This window comes from Theropithecus gelada, unplaced genomic scaffold (genome assembly GCF_003255815.1).
Source record: "Theropithecus gelada isolate Dixy unplaced genomic scaffold, Tgel_1.0 HiC_scaffold_15883, whole genome shotgun sequence".
Taxonomy (NCBI): domain Eukaryota; kingdom Metazoa; phylum Chordata; class Mammalia; order Primates; family Cercopithecidae; genus Theropithecus; species Theropithecus gelada.
Genome location: NW_020257640.1, coordinates 3,533,074 through 3,551,803, shown reverse-complemented (window position 1 = coordinate 3,551,803; position 18,730 = coordinate 3,533,074). Strand labels below are relative to the sequence as shown.

The following is an 18,730-nucleotide window of genomic DNA, read 5'->3' as shown; positions in this document are numbered from 1 at the left end:
TCACCCAGGCACTGGAGTGCAGTGGTGCAATCATAGTTCACCACAGCCTTGAACCCCCGGGCTCAAAAATCCTCCTGCCTTAGCTTCCTGCACAGGTAGGGCTACACATGTGCCATCACAGCCAGGCTAATTTTTTAAACATATTTTTTGTAGAAATAAGGTCTCTGTTGCTAGGCTGATCTTGAACTCCTGGCCTCAAGCAATCCTCCTGCCTCAGCCTCTCAAAGTCTTGGGATTACAGACATGAGCCACCATGTCTGGCCTATATNCTTTCTTTCTTTCTTTCTTTCTTTCTTTCTTTCTTTCTTTCTTTCTTTCTTTCTTTCCTTTCTCTCCTTCCTTCCTTCCTTTCCCTTTCTTTCTTTCTCTTTCTCTTACTTTTTCTTTTCCCTTTCTTTTTTCTTTTTGTTTTTCCTTTGAGACAATCTCGCTCTGTTGCCCAGGCTGGAGTGTACTGGTACAATCATCCTCACTGCAGCCTCAACCTCCCAAACTCCCAGGCTCAAGCCATCCTCCCACCTCAGCCTCTTGAGTAGCTGGGACAATAGGCGCACACCACCACATCCGGCTAGTTTTTGTATTTTTTTTGTGGAGACAAGGTTTTTCCATGTTGCTCAGGCTGGTTTCGAACTTCTGCGGCTCAAGTGACCCTCCTGCCTCAGCCTCCTAAAGTGCTGGGATTACAGGTGTGAGTCACCATGCCTGACCTAAATAATTTTTTTTCATTGATAAATAAAAAGTGTATAGATTTATTATGCACATGTTGTTTTGGAATATGTATACATTGTAGAAAGGCTTTAATTGAGCTAATTGACATAGGCATTATTTCACTTTTGTGTGTGTGGTGAGGACACTTAAAAACTACTCTCTAAGCAATTTTCAAAAACAATACATTGTTATTAACTTTAGTCCTCATGTTGTACATCCATTACATCCTCTTGATGTTAATATACAGGAAGTAACTCAGACGTAGGAAATGTACTGCCAGGGACAGAAAAGAAGTATGCTGTAGTTGGAAGTACTGGTCTCAACTCCCTGTGGGGTTTATACATGTGACTCCTATCATGGTGGGCGAGGTGTACTTCTTTGCTTGGCCTTGGTCATGTGACCATGGTCAATGGGACATTAGTGATTTGATGTGAGCAGAGGTTTGAAATACATTTGCACACTTGTCCTTGCTCACCTGCATTTTGGAACCTGGGGTAGCCTGCTCATCTTAGAATGAATGATAGGTGTAGCAGACTGAACCTAACCCAGGGGATGGAACCAAGCCAGGAGAGCCCAGCCCGGATTAATCACACCCTAGCTCAACTGTAAATGCCAAGAGGGAAATAAACACTTATTGCTGCAAGGCACCGAGATGTGTGCAATTGTTATGCAGCCTAGCTGACTGATACAGGGTGGGAAATAAACTCTAGGGCAGCATCAATGTGTGTGGCTAGTGAATGAGGTTTCCCAAAAGTAGGTGGCAATTTCCACTGTGAGAGTTTAAAGAAAGGGGTCCTCTGGCAAAGAGGACTCTCTTGAGAGCAACAGAGCAAGGTTAGACATGGGATAACATATCTATAATGGGAAGCCCCGTGCAAGAAAAGTTCAACTTCCTTGGTGATTTTCCTTTGCACTATAGAAACAGTAATAATGGAGGATAGTTTAACTTTTTCTTCTCATCCAACATTTCTTTTTTTAAAACTGTGGTAAAATATACATAACATAAAATTTACCATTTTAACCATTTAACGTGTGCAATGCAATAGTATTAGGTACCCTCACAATGTTGTGCAACCATCCCCAGTATCCATTTGCATTACCCCAAACAGAAGCTCTGAACTCATCATTTAGCAATAACTCCACGTCCCCCCATTCTCCCAGCCCCTGGTAACCTCTATTCTACTTCTGACTCTAAGAATTTGCCTGTTCTAGGTACCTCATATAAATGAATCACACAATATTGGTTTTTTGGCACCTCGCTTGTTTCACTCAGCACATTTTCAGGGTTAATCTATGTTGCAACATGTATCATAATTTCCTTCTTTTTTTATTATGCTTTAAGTTCTAGGGTACATGTGCCCAATATGCAGGTTTGTTACACAGGTATACATGTGCCATGTTGGTGTGCTGCACCCATCAACCCGTCATCTACATGAGGTATTTCTCCCCGTGCTATCCCTCCCCCAGCCCCCACAACCCAACAGGCTCCTGTGTGTTATGTTCCCCACCCTGTGTCCATGTGTTCTCATTGTTCAACTCCCACTTATGAGGACAGAAAACCAGAATTTCCTTCTTTTTAAGGCTGAATAATATTTCATTGTATAGATAGACCACATTCTGTTTATCTGCTTATCTTATCTGTTGATAGACGCCTGGTTTGCTTCCATCTTTTGGCTATTGTGAATAATGCTGCTATGAACATGGGCGTACAAATATCTGTTGAGTCCCTGCTTTCAGTTCTTTGGGGTATATACCCAGAGGTTGAATTGCTGGATCATACGATAATTATATTTTTAACTTTTTCAGGAACTGCACAACTGTTTTCTATAGGGGCTACCCCACTAGCCAGGTACAAGGGTGCCAATTTCTCCACATCCTCACCAACACTTGTTCTTTTTCTATTGCTATTGTTTTATGATGGCTATCCTCGTGGGTGTGAAGTGGAGCATCCCACATTTCTTTTGTCCTTGATCCTTCCTCTAAAAGGTAACAAGCCAAGACAATGTGGTGGTGGTGGGGGGGTATCCAACTAAAGAAATGTGTAGTGTCCACCAGTGTCTGTGAGCCAGGAATGTCATTCTGCTGAGAGGACTGAGTCCATGTTTCCAGGTGGTGACCAGCAAGGAGGAACTGGAGTCCCCAGGGTTGCTGGGAGCAGCTGGGAAGAGCATGTGGCTCCATGGAGCAACCACCCAGAAGATGTGGGAGATGAGAAACAAGCCCTCTTACTATCTCCATCAACCTAGAGAAGAGGGGGAGAGGCTGATAGTAGCTATATGCATGTGTATATGTACACATATTGTATATACTCATTAAATTTAAAAGTATTAAATACAATTTTACTTGTAATTCACAGGAGGGACAAATGAAGATGAAAGAACTGCTGAACTTTATGTAAAATTTTCCTCAAAACAAGAGCTATTCATTTTTTTAAATCCCTTTAAATTTTTGTAATTGAGTTTGTATAACCACATTGAGCTTTTTTTTTGTACTAGTACCAAAGAGTATAATGACAAATAATAGTTCTCTTCCATAATCTTTACCTGCTCTCCAGGCAACCGTTTTCAACTCTTTTTAGTTGTTTATTTTCATTTTTGTCTGCATGTTTCAAAATTATATTCTTGGCCGGGCGCAGTGGCTCACGCCTGTAATCCCAGCACTTTGGGAGGCTGAGGCAGGCGGATCACGAGGTCAGGAGATCGAGACCATCCTGGCTAACACGGTGAAACCCCGTCTCTACTAAAAATACAAAAATTTAACCAGGTGAGGTGGCGGCGCCTGTAGTCCCAGCTACTCGGGAGGCTGAGGCAGGAGAATGGCGGGAACCTGGGAGGCAGAGCTTGCAGTGAGCCGAGATCGGGCCACTGCACTCCAGCCTGGGTGAAGGAGCCAGACCCCGTCTCAAAAAAAAAAAAAAAATTACGTTCTTATATTGTTGTTATTTCTTGTTTTTTAAATCCAAGACAGTCAAAACTTCCTATTAGGGAAGATAAAGATGAGATGTTTTAAAATCTTCCTACATATACTTCTCTCCCCATATATTATATATACTAATCTTCATTTCATTTTTAGTGAAGAATGGTCTATATTTATAATGACTTATTTTGACTATGAAATATTGTCCACTGCTGAGTCAAATTATGTAAAATGATTATGTGTCTTTCTTGTACATTTTGTTTTTCCTGAGGTCGATCATTACTGTGTTTTCATTGGATTAGTTTTCCATGTACATATGGCTAATTTTTCCAAGTGCTCCCACAGCTCTGTTACACATCTATCCACAGTCCTATTGGTTTTTCCTCTGGAGATTTCTGTCTCAGCGTTCCCCTTCCTCTACTCCACACAAGCCTGCTACCTCACTGTGGTTTGGGGTGCCCTCTCCCTGTCTCCTGGCTGCAGTCTCATTTCCGAGGTATCAAGGCTTTTTCCTTGGTTTGCTCTCATTTTGAAAAAGCACAGAATTCTCTAGTAACCTCCTAAGAAAAAGTACATGGGGGTAACTTTTTGAATCTTTGCAGAAGTGAAAATGGTTTTATTAATTTAATTAATTATTAAACTAACAATTTGGGTAGAAAACACTAGGGTGAAATAATTTTCCTTCACAATTTTGAAGACATTTCTCCTCTTCCTGTATTGTTAATAAGAAATCCAATTCTGATTCTAAATCTTTTGAGTGCAACCTTTTTGTTTTGACCCTAGAAATATGTAAGATTTTTCTTTGTTTTTAGGTATTTTGAAATTTCTTGAGGAAATGGGTCTTTTTAAATTTATTGATTGGATGCTCAGTGGGCATTTCAATCTGAAGACTTGTGTTCATTTCTGGGAATTTAAAAAATATTATGTTTTTAATTTATTATTTCCTCCCTTCCTATGCATGCTGTCTGTCTGGAATTTCTATTAGCAGAGTAACGGACGAGGTGCACTGATCCTCCGATCTTTTCATCCTTCTCTACTATTCTACCATTTTGTCTTTGTGATCTTCTTCTTTTTTTTTTTTTTTTTTTTTTTTTGAGATGGAGTCCCGCTCTGTTTCCCAGGCTGGAGTGCCGTGGCACAATCTCAGCTCACTACATCCTCTGCCTCCCAGGCTCAACTGATTCTCCTGCCTCAGCTTCCCGAGTAGCTGGGATTACAGGTGCGTGCCACCAAACCCAGCTAATTTTTGTATTTTCAGTAGAGACGGGGTTTCACCATGTTGGTCAGACTGGTCTCCAACTCCTGACATCAGGTGATCAACCCTCCTCAGCCTCCCAAAGTGCTGGGATTACAGGTGTGAGCCACCGCGCCCAGCCTTTGTGATTTTCTTGATAGAAGATTTCCTTGACATTATCTGTAGAGTTTTTTATGAGTGCTTTGTTTCATACATTTAACTTCCAAGAATCGTTTCTTATTCTCAGATGATTCCTTTTCCATAGCATCCTTTTCTGGTTTTGTGGCTCAGGCATCCTTTTCACAAAGGATTTCCAAATATTAGTTTGTCTTGTCTCCTCTTGTCTGCATGATCTGTTTCCTCAAGGCACCTTTCTCATGGCTGTTTGCTTCTTGGAGGCCCTCCTCAATGTCCGATCTAAGCTTGAGACAGTAACACGGTCCCTGGAACCACTGTGGACCTAAACAGCTTCTTGCCTGCTGGCCTTCACTGTAACATAACCAGGCCAAGGGGGAGCCCACTGCTGGGGTCTATGGGTGGACTCTCCTCAGTGTCTGGGGCCTTTCCAGGGTGCCACAGGGTGACTTGACAGTTTCTCTTCTGCCCGCTACAGGCATTGAGGTTATTTTTTCCATACAGCTATCACTTCATCCACTTTTCATTTTCCAAAGATTTCTGGAAATTTCTGCTTCATCTCTGTCTCTTGTTTTGTTCTCTTTGTATGGGTTTATCCCTTTTCTATTCCTTTACTGTCATTTTAAAAGTGTTTCCAGAGGCAGAGCAGATAAACACATGTGGTCAATCTGTCATCTTATACTGAAAGCCCTAAGCATATTAAAAAAAAAAATTCCTCATAAATTTAATAAGAGACTGTCAGAGAAAAATCACTAAATGGTACTTTTCTATATTATTTTATTATTTTTATTAACTAAACAAAAACCTACATTACATATTCTTTCCTCTTTGGTTTCAGAGCCTGAGTCTAAGCCATCATTACATGGAGTTTTGGAAATATTGCTAAAATCACGTCAAAGTTTGGCTTTTAAAATATTTAGACCAGAAATCCTTTGTATAACTTTTGTCTCTTCCTAGAATTTTAAATCCACTTTCTTTTTTCTTGTTCATCACAAAATTCACAGGCCTTCACCTCGTTAATTACACGTCAGAGTTGTACTTCAAGGTTCTGAAGAGAGCAGCTTTGTGTGACATTACCTATTATCTTCTCTGGGGTGTTCTTCAAGGAGCACTTTGATTTGCTGAACTGAATCTTTTCTAGGGTCTTTTGCAGAACCGTGGAACTGGTGCCCATCCATTGCTTTCCTGGGTAAATTCCACTTTTTAGTATCCCATATTTTACATTGAGTTTTGGTTTTGCTACATGTAACTATGGTAATTTTTTAAAGAAGAGGTGCTTAAGTTGTAAACTATGTGAGTCTCTGCATGTCTAATAGCGTCTCTGCAGGGAGTTTCACCCTTTGTTTCACTCAACACATAGTCATGTTGGTCCCACTGTGGTATAAAAGTTCACCTCTTGCTTGATGATTCCGTGATGAACTTCCACCATCTCTTTCTTTGGGGTATTTTTCCAGATGGTAGACATGTTTTGAGGTGTCTGCGAAGTCTCTGAGCCAACAACTTCTTCCTGGGAAGAACCCTTTCATGCCTAGGCTAAGTGGTTTATGCTGTGTGATCCTATCCCACTGATTAGACCAAAGGAGAAAACCTAACTAGGCGTGGGACTATCTGCCTTCCTTGGATATTTGGTGTTGGCATGGGGAGAAAGCCAACCTCTCCCATTCCCAAAGCATGCAACCTTGGAGGCCATGGAGCAGCCATATTCTATCCCGTAGAAAGCAACAGAAAAATCCAGTCTGCAGAGAGAAAGAATAACAAAGCCGAACCAATAAGAGAGAAAAGGTGTCAAGGGGGTTCTGTTAGCTATTTCGGAGTTTAATTTTGGGCTCTTAAGTCTGAGATGGTAAAATATGGCAGGATATATAATAGAAATCTTTTAAATTCTGAATAAGGGCTGGGCACGGTGGCTCACTCCTGTAATCCCAACACTTTGGGAGGCCGAGGTGGGTGGATCACGAGGTCAGGAGACAGAGACCATCCTGGCCAACATGGTGAAACCCCATCTCTACTAAAAATACAAAAATCAGCTGGGCGTGGCGGCACGTGCCTGTAATCTCAGCTACTTAGGAGGCTGAGGCAGGAGAATTGCTTGAACCTGGGAGGTGGAGGTTGCAGTGAGCCGAGATCATGCCACTGCACTCCAGCCAGGCAACAGAGCTAGACTCTGTCTCAAAAAAGAAAAAAAAAATCTGAATAATGTAAAGAGACTCAACATCATTTCTCTTCTCATACTTTATAATTACTTGCCTAACAACCAGAGACTGGGAAGAAATCGCTTCAAGAGTGGAAAGGGAAGTAGTAGTCTAGTTTATACAATGAGAAATAAGAACAGGAAAGTCATCATTGTATAACCTGTTCAAAACTCAAAATTTTAGCAAACATTTATTGGGCACCTACTATATGCTCAGCAGTCTGCCCATCACTGGTGACATGAAGGTGAATGGGACATAGATTCTGTCCTTGAAGCTCGTGGTCTCCAACAAGGGCCAAAGAAGTCAATGGCCAGATAACCCACGCCCAGCTAAATTTTGTATTTTTAGTAGAGACGGGATTTCACCATGTTGGCCAGGATGGTCTCTGTGGTGAGTGCTGTGAGGAATTGTAAATGGGAGTCGCATTGCCAAGTCTGCCATTTTGAGAAGGAAGGAGGATAAGGTCAGAGTAGTAGTAAAGAACCCCTATGAGATGGCTCTACCATTTAAGCAAGAAGTGAGGATTGTCTTTGAAATGGTTAATTTTCAGTGTCAACTTGACTAGATTAAGGGCTAACTGCATACTTGGTAAAACACTATATCTGGGTGTTTCTGGAGGAGATTGGCTCAGGAGTTGGTAGACTGAGTGGGGAAGATCTGCCTGCAATGTGGGCAGGCACCATCCAATCGGCTGGACCCTGAATACAACAAAAAAGGCAGAGAAAGGTAAATTCTCTCTCTCTCTCTCTCTCTCTCTCTCTCTCCTGGAACTGGGACACCCTTCTCCTGTCCTTGAACATCCGAACCCCAGGTTCTCCAGCCTTGGATTTCAGAACTTGCACCCGTGGTCCCCCCATGGTTCCCAGGACTCTGGCTTCTGACTGAGTTTCACCATCAGCTTCCCTGGTTCTGAGGCCGTCAGACTCAGAACCACGTTGGACTGAGCCATGTTGCTGGAAAGATGGAAGGGAACGAGGTGCCCAGTACTGCATGCCTCTAAGATACGTTGGGTATTTCCTAGTGTCTCAGTGTAACTATTTATAGTATCCCTTCTCTCTCAAAAATTGCATGGATCACCCTTGGTAGCATCAGGACTGGAAAGTATCTAGTGCATACAAATGGCCAACAGGTAAATTAAAAGCTGCTCAGCATCACCAATCATGAAGGAAATGCAAATCAAAGCCACAATGAGCCATCATCTCACACCTGTTAGGGTGGCTAACGAGGAGTGAGAAAAGTACTAACAATGATGTGGAGAAAAAGGGGACTCTTACATACTATTAGAAGAAACGTAAACTGGCTTAGCCATATGGAAGACAGTATGGAGGTTCCTCAAAACATTCAAAATAGAACTAACATATGATTCAGGAATCAGACTTCTGGTCATAAACCCAAAGGAAATGAAATCAGCACCTCGTAGGGGTACCTGCACCCCCATGCTCACTGCAGCACTATTCACCATGGCCAAGATGTGGGAGCAACGTACGTGTCTATCAACAGATGAATGGATAAAGAAACATGCTGCATATATACAATGGAATGCCAGTCAGCTTTAAAAAAGGACATCCTATCATTAGTGACAATATGAATAAACTTGAAAGACATGGTGCTAAGTGAAATAAGCCGGTCACAGAAAGGAAAATACTGCATGATCTCACTTATGTGTGGAATATTACAAAGTTGAATACGAAGCAGCAGGGAGTCGAATGATGGTTGCCAGGGCCTGGGAGGGGTTGAGAATGGACAGATACAGCTCAAAGGGTATGAAGTTGCGGTTACACCAGGATGAATAAGTCTAGAGATCTAATGTACAGCATGAGGACTATAGTTAATAATACTGTATCGGGCTTGGTGTGGTGGCTCACGCCTATAATCCCAGCACTTTGGGAGGCTGAGGCGGGTGGGTCACCTGAGGTCAGGAGTTCAAGACTCGCCTGGCCAATGGGATGGGAAGCCCTGTCCCCACTAAAAATACACAATTAGCCAGGCATGGTGGTGCATGCCTCTAATCCCAGCTACTCGGTAGGCTGAGGCGGGAGGATCACTTGAACCTCTTGAATCCGGGAGGCAGAGGTTGCAGTGAGCAGAGATCACACCATTGCACTCTGGGCTGGGCAAAAAGAGCGAAATTCTGTCTCAAAACTAATAACAATAATAATAATACTGTATCATACACTGGAATTTTACCAAAAGAGTAGAAGAAACATATGTTAATTTGCTTGACTATAGTAATCATTTCATTGTGTATTTCAAAATATCATGTCGTACACTTTAAATACTGTTTTTTGTTGTTGTTGTTTTTTGTTTTTTGTTTTTTTTTTGAGACAGGGTCTCACTCTTTCACCCAGGCTGGAGTGCAGTGGCACAATCATGGCTCATTGCAGCCTCTACTTCCTGGGCTCAAGCGTTCCTCCCGCCTCAACCTCCTGAGCAGCTGGGACCACAGGCACACACCACCACACCCAGCTAATTTTAAAAATTTTTTGTAGAGACAGGGCCTCCTATGTTGCCCAGGCTGGTCTTGAACTCCTGGGCTCAAGCCATCCACCTGCCTCAGCCTCCCAATTTTTATTTTTTAAAAAAGATTATAAAAACAAATCCAGTGAATGTGGCAGATCGAAGGCCCCTGGTGAGGCTGGTTTCTGTGGGTGGAGCGTGGGAGGCAGGTTGCAGTGTGAGAGTGAGTGGAAGTGGAGGCGATGAAGGTGGACGCGTCTTACAGGAAGCTGGCCACCAGGGGGCAGACAGCAGAGAGCTGTTCACTGCCTGGGCTGGATAGACGGGAAAGTTAACCAGCTGATGAGAAAAGTCAGTGGAGAGGAAGAGGGTGAAGGTTGCGTGAGATGGCTGTCATTGTGTCCTCTTGGGAAGGAAGTCGGTAGGGATAGGAGTATGGACAGGCCGTCGTCTGGGGGACAGCCTCTCTTCCACTTCGATGCTGTTATGGACTAAATGTGTCCCCACTAAATTCACATGTTGAAGCCCTACTCCCAGGGTGGCTGTATTTGGAGGTAGGGCCTATAAGGAGATAATTAAGGTTAAATGGCATTGTAGTAATAGGTCCTAATCCTATAGGATTGGTGTCCTTACAAGAAGAAACACCAGAAAGGGCCTTCCCCTCCCCTGCATCCATACACTCATTGGCAATGCCACATGAGGACAAAGTGACCATGTGCAAGCCAGGAAGAGGGCCCCCACCAGAGACCAAACCCTGCAGGATCTTGATCTCACACTTCCAAACTCCAGAACCGCAAGATCAGTTTCTTTAGTTTAAGCCCCCAAGTCTATGGTATTTTGTTACGATAACACAGCTGACTAAGACAGACAGGAAGGAAGGGAACAGAGGGTACAATTTTGACACATCTGCAAGGGCAAGATGTTGGTTAGAAGTTCATCCAGGTACTCTCAACTCTTGGGAAATGGAACACAAGCCCATCTGTTGAACATGAGAGGGAGGCGGGAGGTGAGAAATTTGAAAGACACGTGGCCATCAGGAGCACGCCTGAGAGCCTCTGGTGAGGGAAGTAGGGTGGAACATGGTGGGATCTGGAGATGGCTCTGGGAACCTCAGGAGCCTGTAGCACAGTGGGCTAAGACTCTGGGACATGATGAACCAGGGATGGCCCTCTCCAAATGCCATCCTTGGAACAGACACACCATGTAGAGGCTGGGTAGGCCCCAGGAGTCCACAGGAATGCTGAGAAGCCTCCTGTTTGTAATGTAAGCAAGTAGATAGCATCTGAGTATCGTGGTTTTACCTTGAGCAGGAGGTTGTCCCGAAGCCTGAGTGAAGGTCAGTGGTGAGAACCCACAGCTTGCTAAGAGCAGGGATGCAGGGACCAAACTGGGGCTCACTGCAAGAGGCTGTTCTGGTGGTGGAGCTCGAATCCCAGATATTAAATCTAGGCTTTCAACAAGGGGGTACCAGGAAGAGGGGCTATGTCCTCCCTTGACATGGTAGAAAATCTGGGGCCCTCCCAACCTGGATGGGGATCATGAGGACAGGGTGAGGGTGGGAAGCTCTGCGGGAACTCCAAAGGGTGATAATGCCAAAGCAGGTGGACTCCTCTTTTTCTGTTGCCTTTTTTTCTTTTCTTTTTTTTTTTTTTTTTTTTTTTGAGACGGAGTTTTGCTCTTCCTGCCCATGCTGGAGTACAGTGGCACGATCTCCGCTCACTGCAACGTCTGCCTCCCGGGTTCAAGCGATTCTCCTGCCTCAGCCTCCTGAGTAGCTGGGATTACAGACATGTGCCACCATGCCTGGCTAATTTTTTTGTATTTTTAGTAGAGACAGGGTTTCTCCATGTTGGTCAGGCTGGTCTCAAACTCCTGACCTCAGGTGATCCACCTGCCTCGGCCTGCCAAAGTGCTGAGATTGCAGGTGTGGGCCACCGTGCCCCGCCTAGGTGGACTCCCCTAAAGAGTTTGGGAAATGATGCCTCCTCCTGTTGGATTTTATGACCCCATGATCATTTCTGGGCTCCTCAATAAACGCTGTGTGTAACTCAGTTTTTTTTTATGTTTCACAAATTGATTAGTTTAAATGAAAAATTAATGCTATTTTGAAGTTTGGGAATTTTATGACAGCCCCTTGGGCACCAGAAACCCGGAGCAGGCCTCTCTTTTGGAGCAGATGCATGTGCTGATTAAGAAGCTCTGCGGCAGCTCACACCTGTAATCCCAGCACTTTGGGAGGCCAAGGCGGGAGGATCAAGAGGTCAGGAGTTCAAGACCAGCGTGGCCAATATAGTGAAACCCTATCTCTACTAAAAAATACAAAAATTAGCCAGATATTGTGGCGCACGCCTGTAGTCCCAGCTACTCAGGAGGCTGAGGCAGGAGAATCGCTTCAACCTGGGAGATGGAGGTTGCAGTGAGCCAAGATCTTGCCACTGCACTCCAGCCTGGGTGACAAAGTGAGACTCTGTCTCAAAAAAAAAAAAAAAAAAAAAAGAAAGAAAGAAAAGAAAAAGAAAAAAGAAAAGAAAACAAAGGTTTTGGTTTCTTCTTTCAGGTTTAGGTTTAAGGTCTCATGTCACCATGTCCAGCTAGGTGGTGTTAAGCAAATGGCCTCACGTCTCTCCAAGCATCCGTTTCCTCATTTGCACCATGGGGCTATTAACTGTTGATGTGAGTGTTAGTGTTAGGAGGGACTCAGCAGACTGTCTGGTGGAAAATAAGAGTCAATTAAAAGAGCCTTCATCATCATCATCATCATCCTTCACTTATTAACTTCAGGGATAATAAACATTTAAAAAGAAATCCGCAAATACTTCTTCAGAAAACTAGAAAGTGTTTTTCCAGGTACACAAAAAAAATCCCCATTGACCCTCCTCTGAAAAGTCATCAATAATCAGCTCCCAGGCTGGGCATGGTGGCTCATACCTATAATACCAACAGTTTGGGAGTCTAAGGCAGGAGGATCACTTGAGCCCGAGAGTTCAGGACCAACCTGGGAGACATGGTGAGACCCATCTCTCAAAAAAAAAAATAATTAGACGGGGATGGTGGCAGGTGTCTATAGTTCCAGCTACTTGGGAGGCTGAGGTGGGAAGATCACTTGAGTCAGGAAGTTAAAGGCTGCAGTGAGCCATAATTGCATCATTGCACTGCAGCCTGGGTAACAGGGCAATTACCAGCTCTGCAGGCAATGCTTGCAGGCCTTTCTAAGGTTCTGCTCACTGTGCAGCCACAGGGCTTGTCAGCCTCTGGGTCCAGATGCATGACAGGACAGGGCATGCCTTTGTACCATGTACCAAATGCATGTTTGGCACCATGTACCAAAGGCTTCCATGTGCCAGATCCCGTACTTGGAATTGTTATACTTCTTAGCCATCAACTGAGGAGGGATGGAGACAGGAGGGGGAAAGAAGGGAAGGGAGGGTGGAATAGATCAAGGAACCCATTCTCTGCAGAAGTCCTTTGTCCAGTTTGGAGACTGGTTTTCATCAGGCACACCTGTTTCCATTCTCTGACTCAGATGCCCTATCACCAACCCCACTCCCCCAAACCCAATGTGAAATGAATACCTATTGTTAGTCCTATCTGTATATATGACCTGAAACATGACAACCTTTAAGGCAGTGGTTCTCAAGCAGGGGCAATTTTGCCCTCCCTATCCCCAGAAAAAATTCGGCAGTGTCTACAGATACATTTTCTGTTGTTACGGTTTTAGAGAGGTCATGAGCTCCTAGAGGGTAGCGGTCCATGATGCTGCTAGACATTGTACAATGCAAGGACAGTTCTCACAATAGAGAATTATCTGGCTCCAAATGTCAATAGTGTTAAGAAACTCCGCTGGAAGGAAAAACCAGCCCCACACACCTCACTTAACTCGCTAAGGTTAACAAATGGGCGGTTTGCCAAATGCCATGGATTAAAAAGCGCTACCTTGAGTGACTCTTTTTCTATGGCCTGACACATTTCTGTACAATTTAGCAAGTAAAGAGTCCTTTCAAGAAATGATTCTTCGTTATTTGTTGCTGGATCATCATCATTTCATTCAGTCATCCACGCATTCATTCAACACACACTCACTGAGCTCCCTCTTACACTGGTGACAGACTCTAGGGATAGAAGATGAACAAGATGAGGCTCCATGCTCAAGTTTAAAGTGTGTGTATTGGGCTTTGGGGGACAGATGTGTTAGTAAATAATTACAGTGATGTTCCAGGTAAAAAGTTCTCATGAGATGCATGGGGGTGGGGCCGCAGAGTGGGGGTGTGCTCAGTATTTCTTATGGGAGGCCTCAGAAAACTGCCCTATTTGGCCATCACCACTTTTTGGGTTCCACTTACAAGGGTCACTTCTGACGCCTCCCTATATGGAGTAGAGGGAGAGTGGTAATAAGCAATTTGCCCTCAGTGACCCCCCTCCATTAGGAAGATGCCTATATAATCCCCCTCGAGGGGGAGCTTCTAATGAATAAAAAATTATTTGAACACACTTAGATTTCAGAATCAAATGTCTGACCACCCAGAGTCAAACAGAAGGAAAGCAGGGCTCCAGAGGCTGGGAAATATTCCAACCAAAGTAGGTCAGTTTCACTCCTATTTATTACAGGAGTTCTCAGCCAAGAAGTGTGAGATATAAGGTCTACAGAAGCCATAAAGTAATCCGAGGACCACAACTTATACACAGAAAACCATCTTATGATTATGTAAGACAGTAATGCGCCGTGGCTCATGCCTCTGATTCCAGCACTTTGGGAGGCAGAGGCAGGCGGATCACCTGAGGCCAGGAGTTTGAGACCAGTCTGACCAACATGGAGAAACCCCATCTCTACTAAAAATACAAAAAACTAGCTAGGCATGGTGGTGTATGCCTGTAATCCCAGCTACTCAGGAGACTGAGGCAGGAGACTCGCTTGAACCTGGGATGCGGAGGTTGCAGTGAGCTGAGATCGCGCCATCGCAGTCCAGCCTGGGCAACAAGAATGAATTCCGTCTCAAAAAAAAAAAAAAGAAAGAAAGAAAAAAGAAAGAAAGAAAGAAAGAAAGAAAGGGAAAAAAAGGAAAAAGAAGGGGCATAACAGACAGAGCCCTGGATGGTTGGGAATCAAGAGACCTGGGTGCTAACCTTAGTGGGTTAAGTGGGGTGTGTGGGGCTAGCAGAGCTGCTAGTCCTGGCTCTGCTACTAACTTGCTGATGTCGGGCAGCTCCCTTCTCTCTGAGGGTCTCAGTGTGCTCATTTTTAAAATAAGGGATTGGGGCCAGAGCATAATGAAGCATCCTTCCAAGGTACACTGAAGACTTAAACCAAGGGAAGCCTCTCATTTTCCCCTTCCACTTATTCCTGTGATAATCCAGGAATTTTCTTGAGACAAGAATGCAGACTGAACCTCAGTCCTGCACTCTAGGTACCAGTTATGACAGTCTCAGAGTCACTGCAAATACTTAAGAAGGAGGCTGGGAGGGTCCCAAGGAAGGAGCTATTGCCTCTCCTACCCCTAGCCACGGAATAACACACCTCCAGGCTCTTCCTGGCTTGACACTGTCCCCAGTATCCCAGTTGGCATTTCTCCAAATTGGGAGTCAAAACTCATGAGTGCATGCTGTTGTTCTAGCATCTTCCAAGGCCAGCACTGCCACTGAAGAGAGGAGGCTCCACCGTGGAAAGGGAGTTCCAAGCAAGCTCCAAATTACACTCATCCCAACTACTGCTGCTGAAAGTCTTGGGGCTACCAGAAAAATGAGCATATCCTGAGTGTCAACACTCTGGTGGGCTCTGGGAGCATTGGTTTTCCTTATAATCCAACCGGAAGGGACTACGGGAAGACAAGGAGGTTGGACACCAGGAGACTTGCCCAGGACAGACATCAGAGACTCAACTGGGTCCCCAAGCACTTTCTCTAAGGAGCTTCTTGGAATAGACGCCTTGGGGACCAGTTTGGAATGCTAGTGGGAAGGGATGATTCTGGAATCTGGCCCCCACCTCTAACCCCCACTCCCTCCCCATTCCTTCCTTTCTGCTGGTCTGGGTGGGGCCACTCTCTTTATCACAGATCCCAGAGCTCCGAGAGGCCCGAGACTCCCGAGACTCCCAGGAATTTCTGTAGGAAAGAAAAACAAACCACCCATCCTGCCGCTATTATTATTAGTAGTAGTATTTTCCTCCTCCAGCCCCTTGCCAGGACCTGGCTTTGGGGAACAGCAGCACCCAGCAGCCACCAGACACGCAGACATTAGGGAGCCGCGTCCCACACGAGAGGGTGTGGGGAGAGTGGCAGACGGTCCCATCGCAGACCCGGAAGCTCTTGCCGGAGCTCCCTTCAGGTTTTCCCATCTGCAGCCCGTGAGTGTGAAAATGTCAAGGTTTGGGGGCAGACTGATACTGATGTGGGTTCCAATCCTCTTCTGACTTGGAGCAAGAATTGTTATTCCCCCTCTCATTTCCTTTCCTTGTCTATAAAGTGAGGATGGTAATAGCAGCCTCGAAAGGTGATTGAGAGGTTTCAAGGAAAGATTGGAGGCAAAGCGCCCAGGACACAATAGGCACTGCCCGGGGCGGCTCCAGAATTTCCGTCTAGGAGGGTCTCAGAAGCCAGGTGGGTGGGGGGCACGGGGATTCATCTTGGAGCTGCCTTCGCCTGGCGCGCACGAGGTTTTTCTTTGGGAAGGGGTCCCTCCGGAGAAGAGCTGGGAGAGATTAATGTTGGGAGGATTGGCAGGGAAGAGTCCCCATTCTTCAGCGGAAGATCTGCTAGTCCCCCCCACCCGCATCCTGCCGAAGCCGGAGAAGCTGCGAGACTGTCGCTCCCTGGGTCCCCTAGCCTTCAGAAGGGGGCAGTACTCACCGAGTGCGCGGCGCAGGCGAGCAGCACCCGCAGTAGTAGCTGCTGCAGCGGCGGCGACAGGTGGGGACGCATGGTGCCCGCACGTTCCCCGAGGGCGCCCCGACGTCCACCCGCCCGTGCCCTCTGCCCACTCGGGAGCTCAGCGCCCCGCGCAGGATCCCGGGCTCCGGCCGGCCGCTGCGCCCAGAGGAGCCATGGCTGAGCCACCCGACCTGCGGCGGGCCCGGGGACTGCTCCTCCTCGGACCAGGTGGCCGCGCGCGCTAAGCCGCCCGGCCCATTGATTAGGACGCTGCGCCTCCGGCGCGCTTCCTCCACCCGGCGGGGGACTGGCTGGGGGCCGGCGCGGAGGCCAGCAGGGGAGGAGGCAGAGGGAGGGCGCGGGGGCTGGAGTAGGCTCCCGCAGGCTGGGCCCAAGCTGCAGGAGGCCAGGAGAGGGCACGCTGGCTTAGTCTTCCACGCGGCAATCCCGCACTACCCCGGGTCCAGAAAGAGCACTGTTTCTGGAGTCCACGGACCGAAGGCTCAAGCTCGCTAGGGGGTCGGTGGGCAACTTAGGTCACCTTTGTAAGCCTCGGCTTTCTCAGCCCTAACAACACAACTGATAATACCCACTCTCAGACTGAAAGTTGTGACACAGTCAAGGCCCATTGCATCTATTCTCCCCGGACAGCTACTTGCACTTTATTTCCGATTTTCTGTATTTTTTTCTTAATTATTGAAGTCATTAGCTCTCATTCCATGAAGTTTCACTCCGATGAGCTCCTCCTTTGATGATGACCAAGGAAGATCTGTGGTACACTCAGGCATCTGGGGACTGTCCTGAGGATGAACCGTCTGGGAAGCTATTTAAGCCTCAGGCAGATAGTCCCAGTAGCCCACTCCAAGGGTGCTCCCTATCCTGGAGTACAAGGCGCCCCAGATGGCCTTTTTTTACTGTCACATAAAAAAGAGGGTTTCACCATGTTGCTCAGGCTGGTCTTGAACTCTTGGGCTCAAGAGATCCTCTTACCTCGGCCTCCCAAAGTGCTGGGATTATAGGCATGAGCCACTGAGCTCAGCGCTAGATGGGTCTTGTAAACTCAAGTTTTCTTTGTCTGCACTGGTGCCTACTCCCTTCCCTCTTCTTTGTCCCCCTTTCTTTATCTTTCTCCCAGGCACTTGAAGTACATCAGCTCATTTAATTCTCCCCCAAACCCCTAGGTGATATGATGCCCATTTGACAGAGGAGGGCATTGAAGGTGGAGGAGGTTTCATTACATGTCTGGGTACTGCAACTCAGAGGCTCAGACAGGAAAGCCTGGATCTACCCTTCCATGGCTGACCTGACTCTCTGTAACTGGCCTCTACTCAGACGGCCGTGCAGCTGGTAAAGTAACAATGTGCTCTTGTCCTTAGCAGCCTTCCCTACCAGAAGAGACTGTTAATAAATCAAGGCTGGTAAATCCCAGAAGAAATAAAAGGGAGGAAAATCCATTCAGCTTCTAGGTCCAAAATCAATGCTCAGTACACATCAAACCTAAAGTATACATAATCACCAACTTCCTTCTAGAAACTCTTTCTACATAAATACTCACCCAAGGGCCTAATGAAATGTGCAAGGATGTTTGCGGAAGCACTGTGACAGTGGCAGGAAATGAGATGATATATGGGGAGAGGGAACCACCCTTATTTCTTTCTTTCTCATGGGCAGCAGTCATTACTATAATGCTCCTGACTTGTTTCTACCCCTTCACCCTCTCTCTGTCTGTCTCCCTCTCTGTCACGCGCACCCACACACATGCATGCATGCATGCATGTATACACAGGTGAGACCAGCTTACATGACTGATGCATTCAGAATAAGGAACTGTCATGAGTTTGGTCCCCTCCTCTCTCCTTCCTTTGACAGTGTGCCCCGCTACAGAGAACCTGTAACTGGATTTCCCTGGGCCAGGCTGTTATTGGTGGTCGAGGCTCTACTGGAACTGGTCCAGTACCACCAGTGACAGGGTAGTGGTCTCTCTAATTCTGGGGTTTAGTTAGGAAACCGCTTGCCCACAAGTACAAACCACATTCCGCAATACTGACTTTATAAAGTGGTATTTGGCCCCATCTGTCTTGATCTTATTTCTCAATTGGTTCAAGATTCAGGCTGGAAAGAAAAATGTTATTTCCTAGGCTCCTTGAACCTCAGCATCCTAAATGTCCATCGCAAAGGGTGTGAGGTAAGGATTTGCAGTTTTTACTATACAGACTTCTGTGTTGTTT

At 45.9% G+C, this 18,730-nt stretch overlaps 1 protein-coding gene across 1 annotated transcript in view; it reads right to left on the bottom strand.

Moving 5' to 3' along the window:
• LOC112617133 (secretin receptor) overlaps positions 1-16,770 on the bottom strand; it is a 78,171-nt gene extending 61,401 nt beyond the window's left edge. The window contains exon 1 of the mRNA XM_025373867.1: positions 16,482-16,770. Within this exon, the coding sequence (XP_025229652.1) occupies positions 16,482-16,553 (72 nt within the window). The 5' untranslated portion in view covers positions 16,554-16,770. The remainder of the gene's footprint in view (positions 1-16,481) is intronic.
• Positions 16,771-18,730: the final 1,960 nt, after the last annotated feature.